The following is a 20,913-nucleotide window of genomic DNA, read 5'->3' on the forward strand; positions in this document are numbered from 1 at the left end:
ATTAAATGGGTTGTTTACATGAGCACTGAAGTTACTAAGATGGAACAGGGACTGAACTCAGGTCCCCTCAATCTTCACCACAAAATCCGGCAATCCTTGAGAGATGGATCTCTATGGTCTTACAGGAATGGGAAAACAGGATGCTTACCAAAGGAGGGACCCCACTACAAAGACTGGTGAAGACCAAATCAAACCAGTCTGCAAGATGGACCCCAGTGCTGACCTTTCACTGACTTTGTCCCTCATTATAATACTAAAAACCATGCCCAGGGGTGGAGATTTAACATGGTAATGAGACATGCGATGCATGAAGAAGCATGTTCTGTCCACTTTGCCTATCCGCCCAACTTCCTGTATCTCTCTTCACTCCTACATGCTTAGGCATCACTCCTTTCCCACCTTACCATCTTTAAAAACTTCCTTGGCCTTTGTTCTGACAGCCAGCATGAAGGACCCTGCCTTTGCACTGTCTCCCTTGTGCTCCAGCATAAGCCCAATAAAAGCCTTGCCTGGAAATTCCCATTTGGCCCCAGTCAATTCCTATTGCTTGGAGAGCCCAAGGACCCAAGTCAATAACATTACGACGGATGATGTAGAAATTATAATAGAGAATGACCATAAACTAGCATAACAGAAAAAGAATCTACAGAACAATAAGACACATTTGTTGTAGATAAGACCTGATATAGGAATAACAACATTAAAACACCTCTGGCTGAAGTTAATTAATTTGTGAATAAAGAAAAAATTACACAAGCACCCAGGCAGAGTAAGTGAGGCTCTACAGTGCTGCATTTCAATTCAGTTCTGACACTGTTGGGATAGCATCAGACCTCACAGCTTTAAAAGCACAGTCCCCAGAAAGACTTCCCATACTTCAGATGTTAACTGTAAGTTCACAGGTCCCCAGACCACACAAACCTCTGACCAACTGGCTACCACCCCCTCCTGTCCCTTAATTCACTAGATCTCACAGAACTCAAAAGAGTGCTAGATTTAGGATTACAGTTTTATTATAAAGGTTATATATCAGGACCAGCCAAATGAAAAGAAGCATAAAAGAAAGTCTGGAAAGTCCCAAATGTACAGCTTCCATGCCCTCTCTCTGTGGAATCAGGGCATGTCACCCTCCCAGCATATTGGATATATTCACCAACCAGGAAACTTCACCATTTTTATTGGGGTTTCATTATTTAGGCATAATTTACTGAATCATTAGGCATTTGACTCAAGTCAATCTCCAGTTCCCCTTCTCTCCCCAGATCTTCAAAGCTCCAACCCTCTGATCACATGGCTGACCTTTCTGGTGACCAGACCCTTCATCCTGAGTCACCTTGCTAGCATAATCTCAGGTGGCATTTAAGGGGTTCATGAATAACAAAGGCACTCCTATTACCCAGGAATTCTAGGGATTTAGAGTCTCCAAGGATTTAGGAACCAGGGACAAAGGCCAGTCAAATTTTCTATTATACAACAGGCACATTCCAGGAGAACAGAACTTGTTTGACCTTGGGCTTCTCCAAAGTAATATTTAATGCCAAATAACAGTGAAACAAGGTCTACAGTTTTCTGAGGGAAAGAAAATTTAACACAAGAAACTCTTACCTAGACTTTATATTCTCAGTATAAAGTCAGTAGTTAGGCATTACCAACTAAGCAAGGGAAAGCAGTCATTATAAGCCCTTGTGGGGGGAAAAATCTAGTAGGTGTTAAATTCAGCTAACAAAGAAAAACATTAATGAATACAAGGAAAGACAAGCTATCTGTAAAGGCCTATTAGTAAGCACTGAATCCACTTAGACATTAGATCAGGGTTTCTCAGCCATAGCCCTTACTTTTAAAGTTGGATAATTAACTCTTTGTTGGAGGCTATCTTCTGCATTGTTTTTTAGGTTTTTTAATTAAAAAAAAATTTTTTTTAATGTTTATTTATCTTTGAGAGACACACAGAGCATGAGCAAGAGAGGAGCAGAGAGAGAGGGAGACACAGAATCCGAACCAGGCTTCAGGCTCTGAGCTGTCAGCACAGAGCCCCATGCAAGGCCCAAACCCATGAATCACAAGATCATGACCTGAGCCAAAGTCAGACATCTAACCGACTGAGCCACCCAGGTGCCCCATGGTATAATATTAATTAGTCATGGTGACCACTGCCTTATTCTCAATTAGTTGGAATGCTTCTAATATTTCACCATAAAATGTTTCTAATGTTCAATATCAAAATAATTTGTTGATATACATTATTTATCACATTAAAGAAATCTCCTTCCACTTGAATTTTACTTTTGAGGGCAATGGAGGTTATCATGAATAAATGCTGAAATTTATACATTTTATGTGTGCACTGAAATGCTCATATTGGTTTTTCTCCTTTTACCTTTTCTTAGGATAAACTCAAACTTGTCATAATGGATTTTTGGTTTTTGTACATTGCTGATTTCAGTTTGTTAAAAATCTATTTTTGACTTTTTGTTTGTTCATAGTTTTTCAGTTTGCCTGTGATTTTCTTTTTAGCAGTGTTCTTGTCTCGTTTTGCTATCAATGTTATTCTAATCTCAAAAAATGAGTTGGGAGGACTTCTGCTCTGGGAAGAGGAAGTAGACAGACTTCTCTTTTCTCCTGCTAAGTGCAACTGAAATCCCTGGACATTAGATATAGAGAGGAAGGCAGACTGGTTATAGAGTTTGAGACCTAAGGAATGACCCAGTGGTCAGTTCCCTGGGTTTTCTTTTTTTGCCTCATATATTGTAGACTTGGGAGATGAAAAAGCCAGAAACTTGGAAATACCAATGGTACCAACAATAAAAGCCCCAGAAAAAGCCTGCTGTCTTTTACCAGAGGACCATGAAAGGAGCAGCCTACCAAGACAAAAAAAACTTTTAAATATTATCTGTTCTACTCCAGCCAAATACCACAGAAAAAATCACGGCTCCACATATCCTTACCTATGCCAGCAAAAGGTAGAGTGGGAAGCTTAGACTTCTACTCTCACCAGTCTATAACAAGGAATCCCAATACCCTCCACTGGGGTAGCATCAGAGAATGCCAAGTAGGGAACAGGCCAGTGTCAGTAGAGACCCCATGAGGAGTTGGAACTGCTATCCCCACCCAGCACTGCTCCCAATCCCAGTTTAATTGGAGACTTAGTGGACAACCTAGATTTCTATATTCATCTGGCACTAATGAGGTGGTGTCCTCCCACTTTCCCTGCCAGGACAATGTGAAACAAAGCCAGCTAAAACAGAAGGTTTAAATGAGATCTAGAATTTGATTACATAATACAAATATGTCCAGGTTTCAAATGAAAATCACTCACCATACCAAGAACCACAAAGATCTCAAACTGAATAAAAAAAGACAGTCAATAGATACCAACACCAAGATGACAAAGATGTTAGAAGTATCTGACAAAGATTTTAAAGCAGCCATAATAAAAATGCTTCAACAAGCAATTGTAAATATATATGCTTGAAACACCAAAGCCTCAGCAAAGTAATAGATTATTATCAAGAAGAACCAAATGGAAATTTTAAAATTAAAAAATACAATAAAAAATATAATAAGAGAAAAACTTAATTGGATAGACTCAACGGCAGAATGGGAGGAAGAAGAGAAAATAATTAGTTAACTGGAAGATAGAAAAATAAAAATTACCCAATATATTACTGGAGGGGTTGTGGGAGGGGGGATAGACTTAATGGGTAAGGGATATTAAGGAATCTACTCCTGAAATCATTGTTGCAGTATATGCTAACTAACTTGGATGTAAATTAAAAAAATAAATAAAAATTTTAAAATAAATAAACATTTTTAAAAAGTAACAGTTTTGATGGTAAAATTTAATCAACGTAGGAGTCTCATATCTTTGTAGGGTTCCCACATATGTACATAATTAAAATTGTGGGGTTTTTTTTTCTGTTTAAATAAAGTGGTCAATTTAGAAAATCTGAAAAAAAAAGTTCCCCAATATTAACAACAGAGAGAAACCAGACTGACAAAAAAAAAAAAAAAAAGAGCCTCAGAGACTTGTAGGGCTATCATAAAAGATCTAACATTGTGTAATAAGACTCCCAAAAAGGGAGAGAGGGCAGGGCTAGAAAATTACTCCAAGAAATAATGATGGAAAACTTCTCAAAATTGGCAAGAGGTATATAGAATTCATCTATAAATATATATTATTTCAGGGAAGCAAGGCTGGTTCAATGATTAAAAAATCCACTTTATTAATAGGCTAATGAAGAAAAATCACATGATGATATTGAGACAGAAAAGGTATTTGCCAAAATTCAAGGCTTATTCGTGATAAAAATTTTCAGAAAAATAAGAATAAAGGAGAACTTCCTCAACTTGATAAATGTCATCTACAAAATATCACAGCTGACATTACCCCCAAGCATGAAAGACTGAATGCTTTCCACTTAATATCAGGAACAAGGCAAGCATAGCTGCTCTCACCATTCTTTTTCAACATAGCCTGTAGATTCTAGCTAATGCAATAAGACAAGAAAAGGAAATAAAAGGCACAGAGAACCAAAAGAAAGAAGTAAAACTGTCCCTATTTGCAGATTATGTGACTATCTACATAGATAATCCCAGGGAATCAACAACAACCAAAAACTCATAGAACTAAAAAGTGACCAATAAATCCCTCATTTTGTTTGAGTGAATTTGAATTGGGTTTCTGTCACATGTAACGGAAAAGGTCATTTACTTATTCATTTACCAATCAAATATTTATTGAATGCCTAAAAGCTGCCAGCAACTACTCTAGACAATAGTGATGCATCAGCAAACAAAACAAAGTTCTTACTCCTAAGGGTGATGGTAAGAGATGTAAAAAGTTAACACAGATTAAAGAGAAAAAAAATGAGGGGTGCTGTTTTAGAAAATGTAGTAAGAGAAGACCACTTTGATGGATACCTCATAAAATGGGGATTTAGCCAAGGGATTATCTAGGAGAAGAGTTTTCCAGGCAGTAGAAGCTGTAAGTTCAAAGGTCCCAAAGCTGGAACATGTGTGGTATGTTCAAGCTGCAGAAGATTAAGAGAAGGAGAGGTGGGTGGTGGTCAGAGAGGACCCTGTTCCAGATCACCAGTTCCTTGTAGTCCATGGAAGGACTTGAGATTTGACCTGGAGTGAACCAGGAAGCACTGAAGGATTTGAGCAGAGGAATGACCTGATAGCATTTATGTTTAGTCATCACCAGCTCAACAGATAAACACAGCAACAGGTTCCCTAAGACCTAGAGCAACCCAAACCCACCCCTTAACTTCTTTCTTTTCCATTTAAACCCCCTCTTTGTCTTCTTACGTCCTTTTTTCTTTGCTCCTTCTAAGAGAAAACTTCCTCTATTCCTTCATGGGACCCATCCCCCAGCAACTCCATAGACACTTTTCTTCCTGTGAATAAATTACTTTCCCAGCTCCCCAGCAAAAGCTTACAGGGTATTTAAATAATTAACTCTAAAAGGGAGGGTGGCAGAAAATTGTGTAAACTTTCAGCGTAAACTTGGCCTGAAACTCCTGCTCCTCCCTCTAGAATGTCTCCACCAATCCAGGAAGGGCCCTCTATGTCTTGCTTCTTCCAGTTGTCAGACTACTTCTCCCTCTTCTGTTGGCTACTACCAGGACTAAAGCAGAAGTGAGAGTTCAAGTTTCAGGGCTGCTCTTCTAGGAAACAGGTCTGCCATCACCACCAGCTGTGTTGGAATCTTTCACTTTAGTGAGTACTACCTTATCTGTCTTCTATGTAAGGTTTTCTGGGCTGGCACCTGCACTTTTGAGCAAGAGTAACAAGCAAGCAAGCAAAACCAACAAATCAAAAGTGCTCTCATGAAAGTATTTCTATCAGAATTTCTCAGCTGTTGTGTAATTGTATCTAGTAAGTAGCAAGGAGTATGTACACACAAAAGGCTATAAACATAGCAGATAAGTTTTTCATTTTAAGTCTTTTGGTACTATGTAATTTTTTTTTAACTATGTGCATGTGTTAACTTGGTAAAATGTTTTGGAAAAAACTTAATTGAGTTCAAGTACCAGCTGAGTTTTTCATTGTGCTGTCTACTTACCTCTCCACCCTGCTCAGTGGCAGATAGGAATCCATCTTCTACATCATCCAGAAAGTATGCATACTACCTCTAGGGAAACTTCAGGGAATGTATAAATGAAAATCCAAGGAAATAATCCAGGGAAGCCACTTTTCTCCAGTAAGTGATCAAGGGCAGCTCCAAAAATCCTATAGAGAAGGTTAAGTTTAGGGCTAGGGAGAATAGTAGGGGGCTTCACCTTGCTTTGAGGCTATATATGCTAAGCCACTGTTATTACTTGGATTACTTGGTAGGAGAGATACTTACAGAGATTTAGGGCGGCTAAAACCTCTTCTGCATTGCTGTTTATATAGATGTAGAGCTTGCATTTTAGATGAGACCTTAAATACTTTGAAAGCCCAGCTGACCAGGAATGGTACTTTCTCTCTTAGAGGAGTTTTCTGTAGCTCAGTATAAACATCTGTACTCCTAGCTCAGCTCCTTCACCTACAAAGAATATTGGAAACCTGGAAAATAGATGTTATGAAATGCTAAGATCACTGAAAAGAACGTCGCTGGGGAGAAGGCAATCTTACCACTTTGATGAGGAGGATGCTGATAAGTTCTTTTTGGTAGAGCAGAATGGTTAGGCTCATTTTAAGCTCCAAATGACTGGTCAATTTTCTTTTCATTATATGTTGGAAGGATTCTAAATGTGGTGAAGGAAATAGCTTCAAAATTTCATCTTAAATGCATAATAATGGAAACAATTCCTATGACATCAATAGAGGACTGGCTTAAGAAATTATGGTGCAGCTGTTCACTGGAATGCCATGCACTCTTTAAACAAAACAAAAACATTAAAAAAAAACCAAAATGAGAAAGATACTTATGTACTGACATGGAAAGACCTTCAAGAATTTGTCATAAAAATGTTTTTTAATGGGAAGAATAGTGTGTACTCTAGGTTACCTGTTGTGTCAAAGTGGTGGAGAAAGAAGAATCTTTTGCTTAAATACACATAAAGAAATACTGAAAAGATACATAGAAGTAATTGTAGTTCCTTAAGGGAGTGGGGGGGATGAGACTGAGCAGCTGTGAGATGGGGGTGCAGGGGGAAGATTTTTTCACTGTATAATTTTTATGCTTTTTGCATCATTTGAAGACATGATCTAAAAAATTACAAATAAACAGAAAAGTTATACTAAAAGCTTAGTGTTTTTAACTACTACTTAATGTGGGGCTCTAACTCACCAACCGTGAGATCATGGCCTGAGCCAAAATTGGAAGCTTAACCAACTGAGCCACCCAGGTGCCCCTTATATCACCCACTTCTGAGCTATTATCAATATAGATCAGCACTGTCCACAAGAGATGTTCTGCAGTGATAGAAATGTTTTGTGTCTGCAGTTATCTATATGCAGTAGCCAAGAGCCACAAGTGGCTATTTAAGTGCTTAAAATTCAGTTACTCTAAGAACTTATTTTTAAATAGTATTTAAATTAATTTAAATTTAAATAGCCACATGTGAACAGTCCAGGTAGTTATATAAATCTGATTAAGCAATAAAGGCACTGCTCAGGTCTACTGTTATCCTGAGCTATTGAAATAAACTGTATATAAAAGTTCTCCCTTCTGAGTCATTTCTTCATTCAACAAATAAGCAAATACTATGGGCCGAACACGATGATATTTACCAGGGATAGTCCCATGAACATAACAGACTAAATGCCTACCCTCATAGAACTTACATTCTAACACCAAAGATCAGCAAACTAGAGCCGTGAGTTAAATCCCACCCTCTACCTGTTTTTATACAGGCTGCAAACCAAGAATGGTTTTTACATTTTAATTTTCTATAAATATTATAACGTAAAAATATAAACATTTTTTGTTTTTTGAAACATTTGAAGACATGATCTAAAAAATTACAAATAAAGAGAAAAGTTACAACACTGAAAACCTAGTGTTTTTAACTACTACTTAACAACTCCTTTCAGCTGAATGAAACCTGATGCTAATTCTGTAATAAGGGAGACGGCTGCCAAATGTATGGGATTTATCTTTATATAATATTTATAATTTATATTATATTATAAATGTTTTTTTAATTTTTGAAAAAGTCAAAAGAGGAATAATAATTCATGACACATGAAACATATATGAAATTCAAGTTTCAGTATCCATAAATAGGTCTTTTTTGGAACATAGCTATGTCTATTTAGTCATGTATTGTCAATGGCTTCTATCTCAACCAGAGTTGAAGTAAGCAGTTGCCACAGAGATCATACATATGGCCCAGAAAGCCTAAATTATTATCTGGCCCTTTACAGAAAAGGTTTGCCAACCCCTGCTCTAGAGAGTAGTAATATGCTAGACACCATGATAAGCACTTTGTATGTATTATCTCATTTAATCTTTGGGACAATTCTCTCTGACAGGGGTTCTATTAGTCTCTACATTGGCAAAACAGAAAACCGGTTTCTGAAAATGTGCATTTCTAACTAGCTTCCAGGTTATGCTGATGCTGCTGGTTCACAGATCACAACCTCTGAATCAGTGATTCTCCACCTTGATTGCATGTTAACATCCTCTGAGGAAATCTTAAGAATATGCTGCCCAGGCCCCATCTTCTAGAGATTCTGATTTAATTGGTCTAATACCCAGATATCTGTATTTTTAAAAAAGCTGTGCTGGTGATTCAAATATACAGCCAGAGTTGAGAATCACTGCTCTACTGAAATCCTATTGAACAACAGTAAAGAGAACATTCAAATGAGAATCCAAAGATGTGAGTTCTAGTTCTAACTCTGATATGACATACTGAAGCAAGTTGCTTCCCTTCTCCAGGGCTCTGTTTTCTCTGCAGGTGAAAAATGGGGAGCTCAAACCAGATGATCTCAGAGGGTTAAAGTTCAGTGACTTGTCTGGTCTTCACATAAACAGGTGGGAGGGTCAGAAGAAGAACCCAGATCTTATAATGCATTGGGTGCAGCAACATGATGCCCAAACACCAGACCTATTTAGGATAAAACTGATGGCTGACATTATTAATTATTGTTTGGCAACATATCAGTATAGAAACTCTCCCACATAGCCATGCTGCCTTACACACCACATAGCTAGAATTGCAGTTAAAAATTATTTAATGATTATGAGAGTGGTATTTCATTGTAGGAAATTTGGAAGATTACAGAATGTATGAAGAAGAGAACCCTACAATCCCTAGAACCATGTTTTTAATAACTTTGTTTATGAGACCTCAGCCAAGTAAATGACATCATGATCAAATGATTTCCCACAGAAGCAGGGGGGCTCAGTGGCCTGAAGGGTCCTCCCCCACAAAAGTCCTAAAGGTTAAAGCCCTATTATTACATCTCCCGTAAATGCAGCTCCAAGCCTGGACTGGAAGGTTGTGTGGGCTCCTACTGGGAGCATGGGAACTATGTCCTATAAACCAAAGGACTTTTGACAGTTCTTTCATGACTAATTGGTACTGGGATACTCTCAGTTTTCTCACTTATGGATTACCCACTGTGGAAATTTCTCCTGAACATGTCTGTACAACTCTTGAAATGACGGTGAAAGATTAAATTAGATAAGCAGGCTTGGCCCTTTGCTTTCACTGAGAGTAACTGAGTGACCCAGATCTTCACTTCTTTAGAAATGCATATGGGAGGCAATAGTATGTAGTACATAGTCAGGAGAATGGGCTGGGACCAGACAGTTCTAGGTTCAGATCCAACTAATGCCTCTGTTGTGGACTGAATGTGACCCTTCCAAATTCTTATGTTGAAGCCCTGACCCCTGAAATGTGATGGTATTTGGAGGTGGGGTCTTTAGGAGGGAATTAGGTTTAGATGAGGTCACAGGGTGAGGCCCCAATAATGGGTTTAATATTTTTATAAAAGGAGAAGAGAAACCAGAGCTCTTGCTCTCTCTACCATGTGAGGAAACAAAGAGAAGGTGGTCATCCACAAGCCAGGAACAGAGCCCATACTGGGAAACTGAACTGGCCAGCACTTGGTCTTAGATTTCCCAGCCTCCAGAACTGTGAGAAATAAGTGTCTATTTTTTGAGCCATCCTGTCTATGGTATTTTGTTATGGCGGCCAGAGTTGACTAAGACAGCCTTGCTTCGTCATTTTTTCTTTCTTTAAACAGAAATGATAATAGTATCCATGTCACAGAGTTACTCTGATGATTTAGTGATAATTTGTATGTAAGTGAAACAAAGTACAGTGTTTAAAACATATTGAGTGCTCAGAGAATGGCATTTTTAGGATGATTGTTAGTAATAATAATAAAACTTAGCTATTTTGGGGTATAGCTACCTTTAGGAGAGAGACAAATACATATCCTTTTACTTGTCTTTTAGATGGATTAGTTTCTGTGGAAACCCTGAGTGCTAACACATCCAGCAAGACTGATGCTACCTCTTGTCACTTTGAAGACATTACTTCGTGCCAAGTGTTTTTGGCGCCTAGCAATCCCTGGTTCTGTGAGAGAACTGCATAAAGATTATAGAATAGTGCCTCCTCAGAATTTTTCCAACTATGAATCCATGAAACAGGAATTCAAACTGGAGACTCCAGAGTATTTCAACTTTGCTAAAGATATCCTGGACCAATGGACCAATATGGAAAAGGTATGAAGCAAGGGCCAGTCCAACTACAGTTTCTCAGATAGAAGTGATTTTGCCCCCAGGGGATATTTGGCCATGTCTGGAAACAATTTTGTTGCCATGACTTGTGAGAAGGTGTGTGCCAATGGTTAGAGGCCAGGGATGCTGCCACACATCCTCTAATACATAAGACAGTCCCCATGGCAAAGAATTATCTGGCTCAACATGTTAATAGTTCCATGGTTGAGAAAGGTGATGGTTATAAAAATGCATGATTATAGGTTAACTTCTTAAAAATCCAGAAAGGACTCGAATGAAAATCATTTCAAGAGTCAGAAATGGTAGGAAACAAGACATAGACATATCACTGAGAGAATATAAAGGGATGCAAGAATTCTAACTTCTTGGAAAGAAAAGCAATCAGGCTAAATGAGAAATGACATATGCTGGAAGAAATGACATGGCTCCCAACAGCTAGAAATAAAGACTCTAGAGTTATTTCCCAATATTCCATGTGTGTCTTAACTAATGACCTGTGAATTTTATTCTGGAAAAAATATTCCATTAAGTCAGTTAAAATAGAATTTAGCTGCATAATGACCTTTAAATCCATGACTGGTTTGTCTTTCCTCAGGCTGGAAAGAGACCTTCCAATCCAGCCTTCTGGTGGATAAATGGAAATGGAGAAGAAGTGAGATGGAGTTTTGAAGAACTGGGATCTTTGTCTAGAAAATTTGCCAATATACTTACAGAAGCCTGTGCCCTGAAAAGAGGAGATCGAGTAATTGTGATTCTGCCCAGGATCCCAGAATGGTGGCTTGCAAATGTAGCCTGTCTGCGAACAGGTTAGTAGTGCTTGCAATCTGATTATATTTAAAATAGGCTAGATGGGAGAGTTTCCAAAACATCTAAGTAATCATGAGACATTCATTTGGGTAAATTATTTGAGGAACTATACACAATATAGTAGTATTCTCAGAAACCTTAGAAATGTGTTGGAAACATTTCCTATCTTTTGACTTAAACTATGAGTTGGGTTTTTCGTAATGAAATTAAGTTTATTTTTTTAATTAAGTTTATTTTTTTAATTAAGTTTATTTATTTTTGAAAGAGACAGAGAGTAGAGAAGGGGCAGAGAAAGAGGGAGAGAGAGATTCTCCGTGCTGTTAGCACAGAGCCCGATGTGCTGCTTGTACTCACAAACCCTGAGATCATGACCTGAGCCAAAACCAAGAGTCAAGACTCTTAACCTACTGAGCCACCCAGGTGCCCCATGAAATAAGTTTATTAACCAAATGCCAATCAACAATTGAATACCCTCATACCTACCACTCTTCTCCTCCTATAGACTCATGGCCATCTGAATCTCAATGCAGCCACAAACTCAAAGAACCTACCCTAGTTCTTCTTTCATGCCTTTATTTCTCTCATGGTTAATTACCATTCATCTGGTACCCTAAGCCAAGCAGCTGCTACTCCTCCTTCCAAATCAGTTCCTGCATCTTGTAAATTTGACTTTCTACGTGCCCCTTGAGTCCCTCTTCTTCTCCAATTCCATCGCCATTGCCTTACTTCACGTGTTTACCATCTCCTGAATGGACTTGCCCAAGAGTCTTCCTAATTCTGGTCTTGTGTGTGCCCACTTTACTCCTACGCAATTCATTCTCCATAGCTACTGTTCTTTCTAAAATGCACATTCTATCCTGTCATTATGCTGCTTGACATGATTTAATAACTCTCCATTGCCTACCTGGTAACATCTGAACTTCTTTAGTTTGTCATGGAAGGTTTGAACTATCTTCCCTTCATTGTTTTCATACTCTGTGCTCCAGGAGTAGCAAGTGGTTTCCTATAAGGTTCATGATCCTTCCCATTTCCTGGCTTTTGTGCACATTGTTTCCTATGTGTGGAAAGCCTTTTCCTCACACTTAACCTCCTGGACAATTATTGGATTTTCAGGTCTTAATTCTAATGTCACTTCTCAGGCAACCCCACCCTGATGTCCCAATTAGGTGCTTTCTTTTTTGAGCTCCCCTAAAAAACATGTATGCATTTTTATTTTAACCTGTACTATGTTGTCTGGGTATATCATTTGTTCATAAATTTGTCATTCCCATAGGACTATGTATGTTCCTAAAAGGCAATGACTATGAGATAGTCATGTCTGTACCTCCAATTGTTGACATATAGTAAATGCTCAGTAAAATATTGGTTGAATTAATTCATATCCCTACCGTTATAATAAATCATTATATTAAGTAAGCATTCTAATTTATCATAATAATTACTTGCAATTGAGGAGAGTTATACATTCCATATCATATATACATATAAATTATACACTGGAGTAGCAGAACCCACTTTTACAGTTTTTCTTTTTTAACAAAATGATAGGTTTCATGAATGCTGCTATACTCATTGTCTTAGTAAGGGGAATGTTGGATTTCCAAGACCAGAAATCCATTCATATTAGTTCAATTAAGGAAGGATAATTATTGGATGTCTACTGAAGAATCTCACAGAAAAAAAAAAGTGCAGAAAGAGCAACTGGCCTCTGCAAGGGAGGCGGGCAGCTTCTTTCTCTATTTCTTTTGCTTTAAAGCCATAGGGCCCCTTGTCTCTGCCTCTCTCAAGCATCTGTTATTTTGACATCTGCTAACACATGATTTCTTTGCTGCCTTCATTTTGGCTGACATGTGGCTTTGGTTTGCCACACAGATGCCTTAAGTCCTAACTCTGTATGTTCTCAGTCTCTTAAATCAAAAATTGAGGCAGAATCTGATTGGCATGGCTTGGGTTAGGCCAGTCAGATGTGGTCAGAGGCAAGTTCATCTGGTACAAACATGGTTACTGAGGTTACAGAAAGTAAGGCAGAGTCTCTTAGAAGGGAGGATGAAAGGGAGGCAATAAATGGTAAATCTAATATACTAACAATTCTGAAAATAAGCATTACCTACCACCTAGAGGAATGGGTAGATGGACTAGGCTTTCAAATCCTGTTGCCAAACTGAATGATGGGAGTTACTTCTTTTGTCCACCAAACAAACTTCTGTAAAAATTTTGTCCTTTCATGTAGATCTGTTAACAGGGAGAAAAGGGGCTACGAGTGTCAGTCTTTTGACCCTTAATGCAAAAATTGGTAATATCATCTTATACACCCTATATCACAAACATGGTAATGAGAGGCCTCCCCCAAGATTTAAAGTAACATTTTGTTCCCTGACAAGAAATAATGTAATGCTTCCCAGAATGATTAATTTGGACAGGAAGCAGTTTTAATAGGTAAGATTGATCACTATTAATAGGTTCTTTTAAAGATAGGATATGAGGAGAGGGTCCAACATGGCAGAGAAGTAGGGGGAATCAATACTTCCCATGCCTCTCAAACAAAGAAGTGTAGAAACTAAAGGACTTTGAACACCAGAGCCTGCGAGGAAAAGAGACTGAATCTACCAGGAAGAAAATGGGAAAGCTGGAAAAAAGATAGGTGGGTAACTGCGAATTGGGGGAGATAAAAAAAAGGCTGCATGGGCACGGAGGGGAGGGAACCCCTTCTGCAAAGAGACAAAGGGAAGAGAAAGAGTGGCTAGGGAAGTGCAGGACTGTATCTAGACAGGAGAAAGACCTCGGACTGGGATTGAGACTGAGAGGGATCTGATCTCTAACTGCAGGGCTTTCTTCCGACTGGGGCTGGCTCCCTGTTCATGCACCTGGGGTGGAGGGGAGCCAGCCCTGGATGTGGTGGTAGGCCAGAGCTCAGTCCACAGTTGGAGAAAGTGGTTCCCTCCCTGGAGGGCTGCATGATAGTACAGAACCTGCCTGCATCCTCCACCCCTTGGGCACAGTGGCTGGGCCAAGGGCGCAGTCTGCAGGAGAAAAAGGCAGCTGTCTCCCTGGAGTGCTGTGGGAAAAGACAAAGCCTGCCTGCATCTGCCACCCTGTGGGCTCGCAGTGAGGGCAGCAACTGAGTCCGCAGTAGGAGAAGGCTGTCCTCCCTGAAGTGTAGAGGCACAGACAAAGCCAGTCGAGACCACATATCGCCGCACTGAGAGGTGCTTCCCCAGCGCCAGAGCGCACTGAGCTGGACTTTGAATCCTAGCCAAGCACAGAGTCAGGGGAGTTGGCCGAGTGGAGCCAGAAGGACCCCCCCGTCTGCGCCCCGGCACAGTGAGGACTACTCAAACTGAGTCCACCAGGTCTGGCTCTGTGGAGAAGAGACTGGGGAATCACCATTCCCTCCCCCCCCCCCCCATCCCACCACCACCACCAAAGTGAGGCCTCAAGGATCACTCCCAGGGCTCATAGTGGAGGTGGGTTCAGAATACGCCAAACCATGCCTCCTTGCACTGGGTAACTGCATATCCAATTGATTGGCACAGACCCTGCAGACAGGTCCTCCCGACAAGCAATGCAGCATTGCCTGGATTAACTCTAGGTCAATTATGGATATATAGATATATTCTCCCCCCACCCCCAATTTCTTCTCCTTATCTCTTCTCTCCCCTAGGCTGGTTACTCTGGTTATTGGGCTGTCTAAACAGACATATTTAATCCATTGTCTTGATACATGTTCTACACCTCCTTTACACTCCTTTCTCTCTCTCTGGAATAATCAAGCCATATAATTTCTCTGTCTGGGTAACTTTATCTTCGTTTCATTTCCCTCGCTTCCTTCTTTATTTTCCTTTCTCTCTCTCTGGATTAAGACTTTTAGTCTCTCTGCCTAATCAATGTTTATTTTTTCTCCCCCTCCCCCCCGCCCCCACCACGTGTTCCTATCATTTCTCTCTTTGTATATGCTTTTCCATCAGCACTGCCTCCACTTTCTTCTTTACCTGTAGTCGGTGCTTTTGGGTTTTTTGTTTTTAGTCTTTAAGTTTTTGTTTTTGTTTATTTGCTTGTGTTATTTGTCTGTGTGTTTGCATGTTTTTGTCTCCTGTTTGTCTATCTGTTTTCCTTTGCAGGGCCACTCCAAGGCACAAATCAAAGCACATCTGGTGGAGGGTCCAAAATATCATTACGAATAGGGTAATAAAATAACCAAAGTCACAACAACAGAGAGCAAGTAACAATCTCTGAAAAAACACCTCCTGAAGGGCCAGGCCCTGGGCAGTGTATGACCCTCCTTTAATATAGCAGTGCTCGCAGGTGCAGGGCAAACAACAAACATTTAAAACGCATAAGGAACAGAAAACTAGCCAAAATGATGAAACAGAAAAATTCTCCTCAAAAGAAATTACAGGAAGTAGTGACAGCTAACGAATTGATCAAAACCGATTGAAGCAATATAACAGAACAAGAATTTAGAATAATAGCCATAAAATTAATTGCTGGGCTTGAAAAAAGCATAGGGGACAGCAGAGAACCTATTGCTACAGAGATCAAGGGACTAAAAAATAGTCATGATGAATTAAAAAATGCTATAAATGAGGTGCAAAATAAAATGGAGACTGCCACAGTGTGGATTGAAAAGGCAGAGGAGAGAATAGGTGAATTAGAAGATAAAATTATGGAAAAAGAGGAAGCTGAGAAAAAGAGAGATACAAAAATCCAGGAGTACGAGGGGAGAATTAGAGAACTAAGTGATGCAATCAAATGGAACAATATCCCTATCATAGGAATTCCAGAAGAAGAAGGAGAGAGAGAAAGGGGCTGAAGGTGTACTTGAACAAATCATAGCTGAGAAGTTCCCTGAGGAAAGGAAGGCATCAAAATCCCTCTGGGGAAGGAAACAGGCATCAAAATCCAAGAGGCAGAGAACTCCCTTCAGATGTAACTTGAATTGATCTTCTGCACGACATATCATAGTGAAACTGGCAAAATACAAGGATAAAGAGAGAATTCTGAAAGCAGCTAGGGATAAATGGGCCTTAACACACAAAGGTAGACACATACGGGTAGTAGCAGATCTATCTACTGAAACTTGGCAGGCCAGAAAGGAATGGTAGGAAATCTTCAATGTGATGAACAGAAAAAATATGCAGCCAAGAATCCTTTATCCAGCAAGTCTGTCATTCAGAATAGAAGGAAAGATACAGGTCTTCCCAAACAAACAAAAATTGAAGGAATTCATCACCACTAAACCAGCCCTACAAGAGATCCTAAGGGGGACTCTGTGAGTCAAATGTTGCAAGAACCACAAAGGACCAGAGACACCACTACAGGCATGAAACCTACAGACATCACAATGACTCTAAACCCATATCTTTCAATAATAACACTGAATGTAAACGGACTAAATGCTCCAACCAAAAGACATAGGGTATCAGAATGGATAAAAAAACAAGACCCATCTATTTGCTGTCTACAAGAGACTCATTTTAGACCTGGACACCTTCAGATTGAAAGTGAGGGGATGGAGAAAAATCTATCACGCTACTGGAAGTCAAAAGAAAGCTGTAGTAGCCATACTTATATCAGACAAACTAGACTTTAAAGGCTGTAACAAGAGATTAACAAGGGCATTATATAATAATTACAGGGCCCATCCACCAGGAAGAGCTAACAATTATAAATGTCTATGTGCCAAATATGGGAGCCCCAAAATATATAAATCAATTAATCACAAACATAAGCAACCTTATTGATAAGAAAGTGGTAATTGCAGGAGACTTTAATACTCCACTTATAGCAATGGATAGAACATGTAGACAGAGAATAAATAAAGAAACAAGGTCCCTGAATGATATATTGGATCAGTTGGACTTGACAGATATATTTAGAACTCTGCATCCCAAAGCAACAGAATATACTTTCTTCTTGAGTGCACATGGAACATTCTCCAAGATAGATCACATACTGGGTCACAAAACAGCCCTTAATAAGTATAAAAGAACTGAGATCATACCATGCACACTTTCAGACCACAATGCTATGAAACTGGAAATCAACCACAGGAAAAAGTCTGGAAAACCTCCAGAAGCATGGAGGTTAAAGAACATCCTACTAAAGAATGAATGGGTTGAGGTGCCTGGGTGGCTCAGTCAATTGAGTGTCTGACTTTAGCTCAGGTCATGATCTCACACTCCGTGAGTTCGAGCCCCACATTGGGCTCTGTGCTGACAGATCAGAGCCTGGAACCTGCTTCAGATTCTGTGTCTCCCTCTCTCTCTGCCTCTCCCCCGCTCATGCTCGCTCTCTCTCTCTCTCTGTCAAAAATAAGCATTAAAAAAACAGTTTTAAACAATGAATGAGTTGGGGCGCCTGGGTGGCTCAGTCAGTTAAGCATCAGACTTCAGCTCAGGTCATGATCTCACAGTTTGTGAGTTTGAGCCCCGTATCAGTCTCTGTGCTGACAGCTCAGAGCCTAGAGCCTACTTCAGATTCTGTGTCTCCCTCTCTCTCTCTGCCCTTCCCTTGCTTGCAGGCACACACACTCTCTCTCTCTCAAAAATAAAATAAACATTAAAAATTTTTAAAAAAAGAATGAATGGGTCAACCAGGCAATAAGAGAAGAAATTTAGAAGTATATGGAGACAAATGAAAATGAAAACACAACAATCCAAACGCTTTGGGATGCAGCGAAGGCAGTCCCAAGAGGAAAATACATTGCAATGCAGGCCTATCTCAAGAAACAAGAAAAATCCCAAATACAAAATCTAACAGCACACCTAAAGGAAATAGAAGCAGAGCAGCAAAGACACCCCAAACCCAGCAGAAGAAGAGAAATAATAAATATCAGAGCAGAAATAAACAATATAGAATCTTAAAAAACTGTAGAGCAGATCAATGAAACCAAGAGTTGGTTTTTTGAAAAAATAAACACAATTGGTAAACCTCTAGCCAGGATTCTCAAAAAGAAAAGGGAGATGACCCAAATAGATAAAATCATGAATGAAAATGGAATTATTACAACCAATCTCTCAGAAAAACAAGCAATTATCAGGGAATACAAGGAAAAATTTTATGCCAACGAACTGGATGACCTGAAAGAAATGGACAAATTCCTAAGCACCCACACACTTCCAAAACTCAAACAGGAAGAAATAGAAAACTTGATCAGACCCATAATCAGCAAAGAAATTGAATCAGTTATCAAAAATCTCCCAACAAATAAGAGTCCTGGACCAGATGACTTCCCTGGGGAATTCTACCAGACATTTAAAGCAGATATAACACCTATCCTTCTCAAGCTTTTCCAAAAAATTGAAAGTAAAGGAAAACTTCCAGACTCCTTCTATGAGGCCAACATTACTTTGATTCCAAAACCAAACAGAGACCCAGCAAAGAAAGAGAACTACAGGCCAATATCCCTGATGAATATGGATGCAAAATTTCTCAACAAGATACTAGCAAATTGAATTCAATTGAATATAAAAAGAATTATTCACCATGATCAAGTGGGATTCATTCCTGGGATGCAGGGCTGGTTCAGTATTCACAAATCAATCAATGTGATACATCACATTAATAAAAGAAAAGATAAGAATCATGTGATCCTGTCAATCGGTGCAGAAAAGGCATTTGACAAAATTCATCATTCTTTCTTAATAAAAACCCTCAAGAAAGTCGGGATAGAAGGAACACACTTAAACATCATAAAAGCCATTTATGAAAAGCCCACAGCTAATATCATCCTCAATGGGGAAAAACTGAGAGCTTTCCCCCTGAGATCAGGAACACGACAGGGATGTCCACTCTCACTGCTGTTGTTTAACATAGTGTTGGAAGTTCTAGCAATCAGACAACAAAAGGAAATCAAAGGCATCAAAATTGGCAAAGATGAAGTCAAGCTTTCACTTTTTGCAGATGACGTGACACTATACATGGAAAACACTATAGACTCCACCAAAAGTCTGCTAGAACTGATACATGAATCAGCAAAGTCGCAGGATACAAAATCAATGTACAGAAATCAGTTGCATTCTTATACACTAATAATGAAGCAACAGAAAGACAAATAAAGAAACTGATCCCATTCACAATTGCACCAAGAAGCATAAAATACCTAGCAATAAACCTAACCAAAGATGTAAAAGATCTGTATGCTGAAAACTATAGAAAGCTTATGAAGAAAATTGAAGAAGATATAAAGAAATGGAAAAACATTCCATGCTCATGGCTTGGAAGAATAAATATTGTCAAAATGTCAATACTACCCAAAGCTATCTACACATTCAATGCAATCCCAATCAAAATTGCACCAGCATTCTTCTCAAAGCTAGAACAAGCAATCCTAAAATTTGTACGGAACCACAAAAGACCCCGAATAGCCAAAGTAATATTGAAGAAGAAGACCAAAGTGGGAGGCATCACAATCCCAGACTTTAGCCTCTACTACAAAGCTGTAATCATCAAAACAGCATGGTATGGGCATAAAAACAGACACATAGACCAACGGAATAGAATAGAAACCCCAGAATTAGACCCACAAAAGTATGGCCAACTCATCTTTGACAAAGCAGGAAAGAATATCCAATGGAAGAAAGACAGTCTCTTTAACAAATGGTGCTGGGAGAACTGGACAGCAACATGCAGAAGAATGAAACTAGACCACTTTCTTACACCATTCACAAAATTAAACTCAAAATGGATAAAGGACCTGAATGTGAGACAGGAAACCATCAAAACCCTAGAGGAGAAAGCAGGAAAAAAAACCTCTCTGACCTCAGCCGCAGCAATTTTTTACTTGACACATCCCCAAAGGCAAGGGAATTAAAAGCAAAAATGAACTATTGGGACCTCATGAAGATAAAAAGCTTCTGCACTGCAAAGGAAACAATCAACAAAACTAAAAGGCAACCGACGGAATGTGAAAAGATAATTGCAAATGACATATTGGACAAAGGGCTAGTATCCAAAATCTATAAAGAACTCACCAAACTCCACACCAGAAAAACAAATAATCCAGTGAAGGAATGGGCAGAAAACATGAATAGACACTTCTCTAAAGAAAACATCCAGATGGCCAACAGGCACATGAAAGGATGCTAAACATCGTTCCTCATCAGGGAAATACAAATCAAAACCACTCTCAGATACCACCTCACACCAGTCAGAGTGGCTAAAATGAACAAATCAGGAGACTACAGATGCTGGCGAGGATGTGGAGAAATGGGAACCCTCTTGCATTGTTGGTGGGAATGCAAACTGGTGCAGCTGCTCTGGAAAACAGTGTGGAGGTTCCTCAAAAAATTAAAAATAGATCTACCCTATGACCCAGCAATAGCACTGCTAGGAAGTGCAAAGGGATACAGGAGTGCTGATGCATAGGGGCACTTGTACCCCAATGATTATAGCAGCAATTTCAACAATAGCCAAATTAT

General features: G+C 39.3%; 2 protein-coding genes across 11 annotated transcripts in view; one reads left to right on the forward strand and one right to left on the reverse strand.

The window, feature by feature from the left end:
• Positions 1-20,913, forward strand: part of ACSM3 (acyl-CoA synthetase medium chain family member 3) — a 62,210-nt gene that overhangs the window by 15,567 nt on the left and 25,730 nt on the right. For 3 of the 8 annotated variants that reach the window (XM_053213012.1, XM_053213011.1, XM_015067156.3), the window contains exons 1-3: positions 5,562-5,721; positions 10,403-10,672; positions 11,283-11,493. In XM_053213012.1, coding sequence (XP_053068987.1) covers positions 10,454-10,672; positions 11,283-11,493 — 430 coding nt within the window. In that variant the 5' untranslated portion in view covers positions 5,562-5,721; positions 10,403-10,453. Of the gene's footprint in view, positions 1-5,560; positions 5,722-10,402; positions 10,673-11,282; positions 11,494-20,913 lie in introns of those variants that run through there. The other 5 variants (XM_015067157.3, XM_053213009.1, XM_053213010.1 and 2 more) reach the window with 2 other exon arrangements.
• The window catches only part of ERI2 (ERI1 exoribonuclease family member 2), a 62,377-nt gene that overhangs the window by 14,414 nt on the left and 27,050 nt on the right, over positions 1-20,913 (reverse strand). Inside the window, exons 10-13 of one of the 3 annotated variants that reach the window (XR_008294492.1) lie at positions 13,606-13,726; positions 6,622-6,734; positions 6,353-6,532; positions 6,068-6,234 (exon numbers count right to left, since the gene is read on the reverse strand). The gene's annotated coding sequence lies outside the window, so the exon portion shown is untranslated. Of the gene's footprint in view, positions 1-6,067; positions 6,235-6,352; positions 6,553-6,621; positions 6,735-13,605; positions 13,727-20,913 lie in introns of all 3 variants that reach the window. The other 2 variants (XR_003415246.2, XR_003415248.2) reach the window with 2 other exon arrangements.

Source organism: Acinonyx jubatus, chromosome E3, assembly GCF_027475565.1.
Source record: "Acinonyx jubatus isolate Ajub_Pintada_27869175 chromosome E3, VMU_Ajub_asm_v1.0, whole genome shotgun sequence".
NCBI classification, from domain to species: Eukaryota; Metazoa; Chordata; class Mammalia; order Carnivora; family Felidae; genus Acinonyx; species Acinonyx jubatus.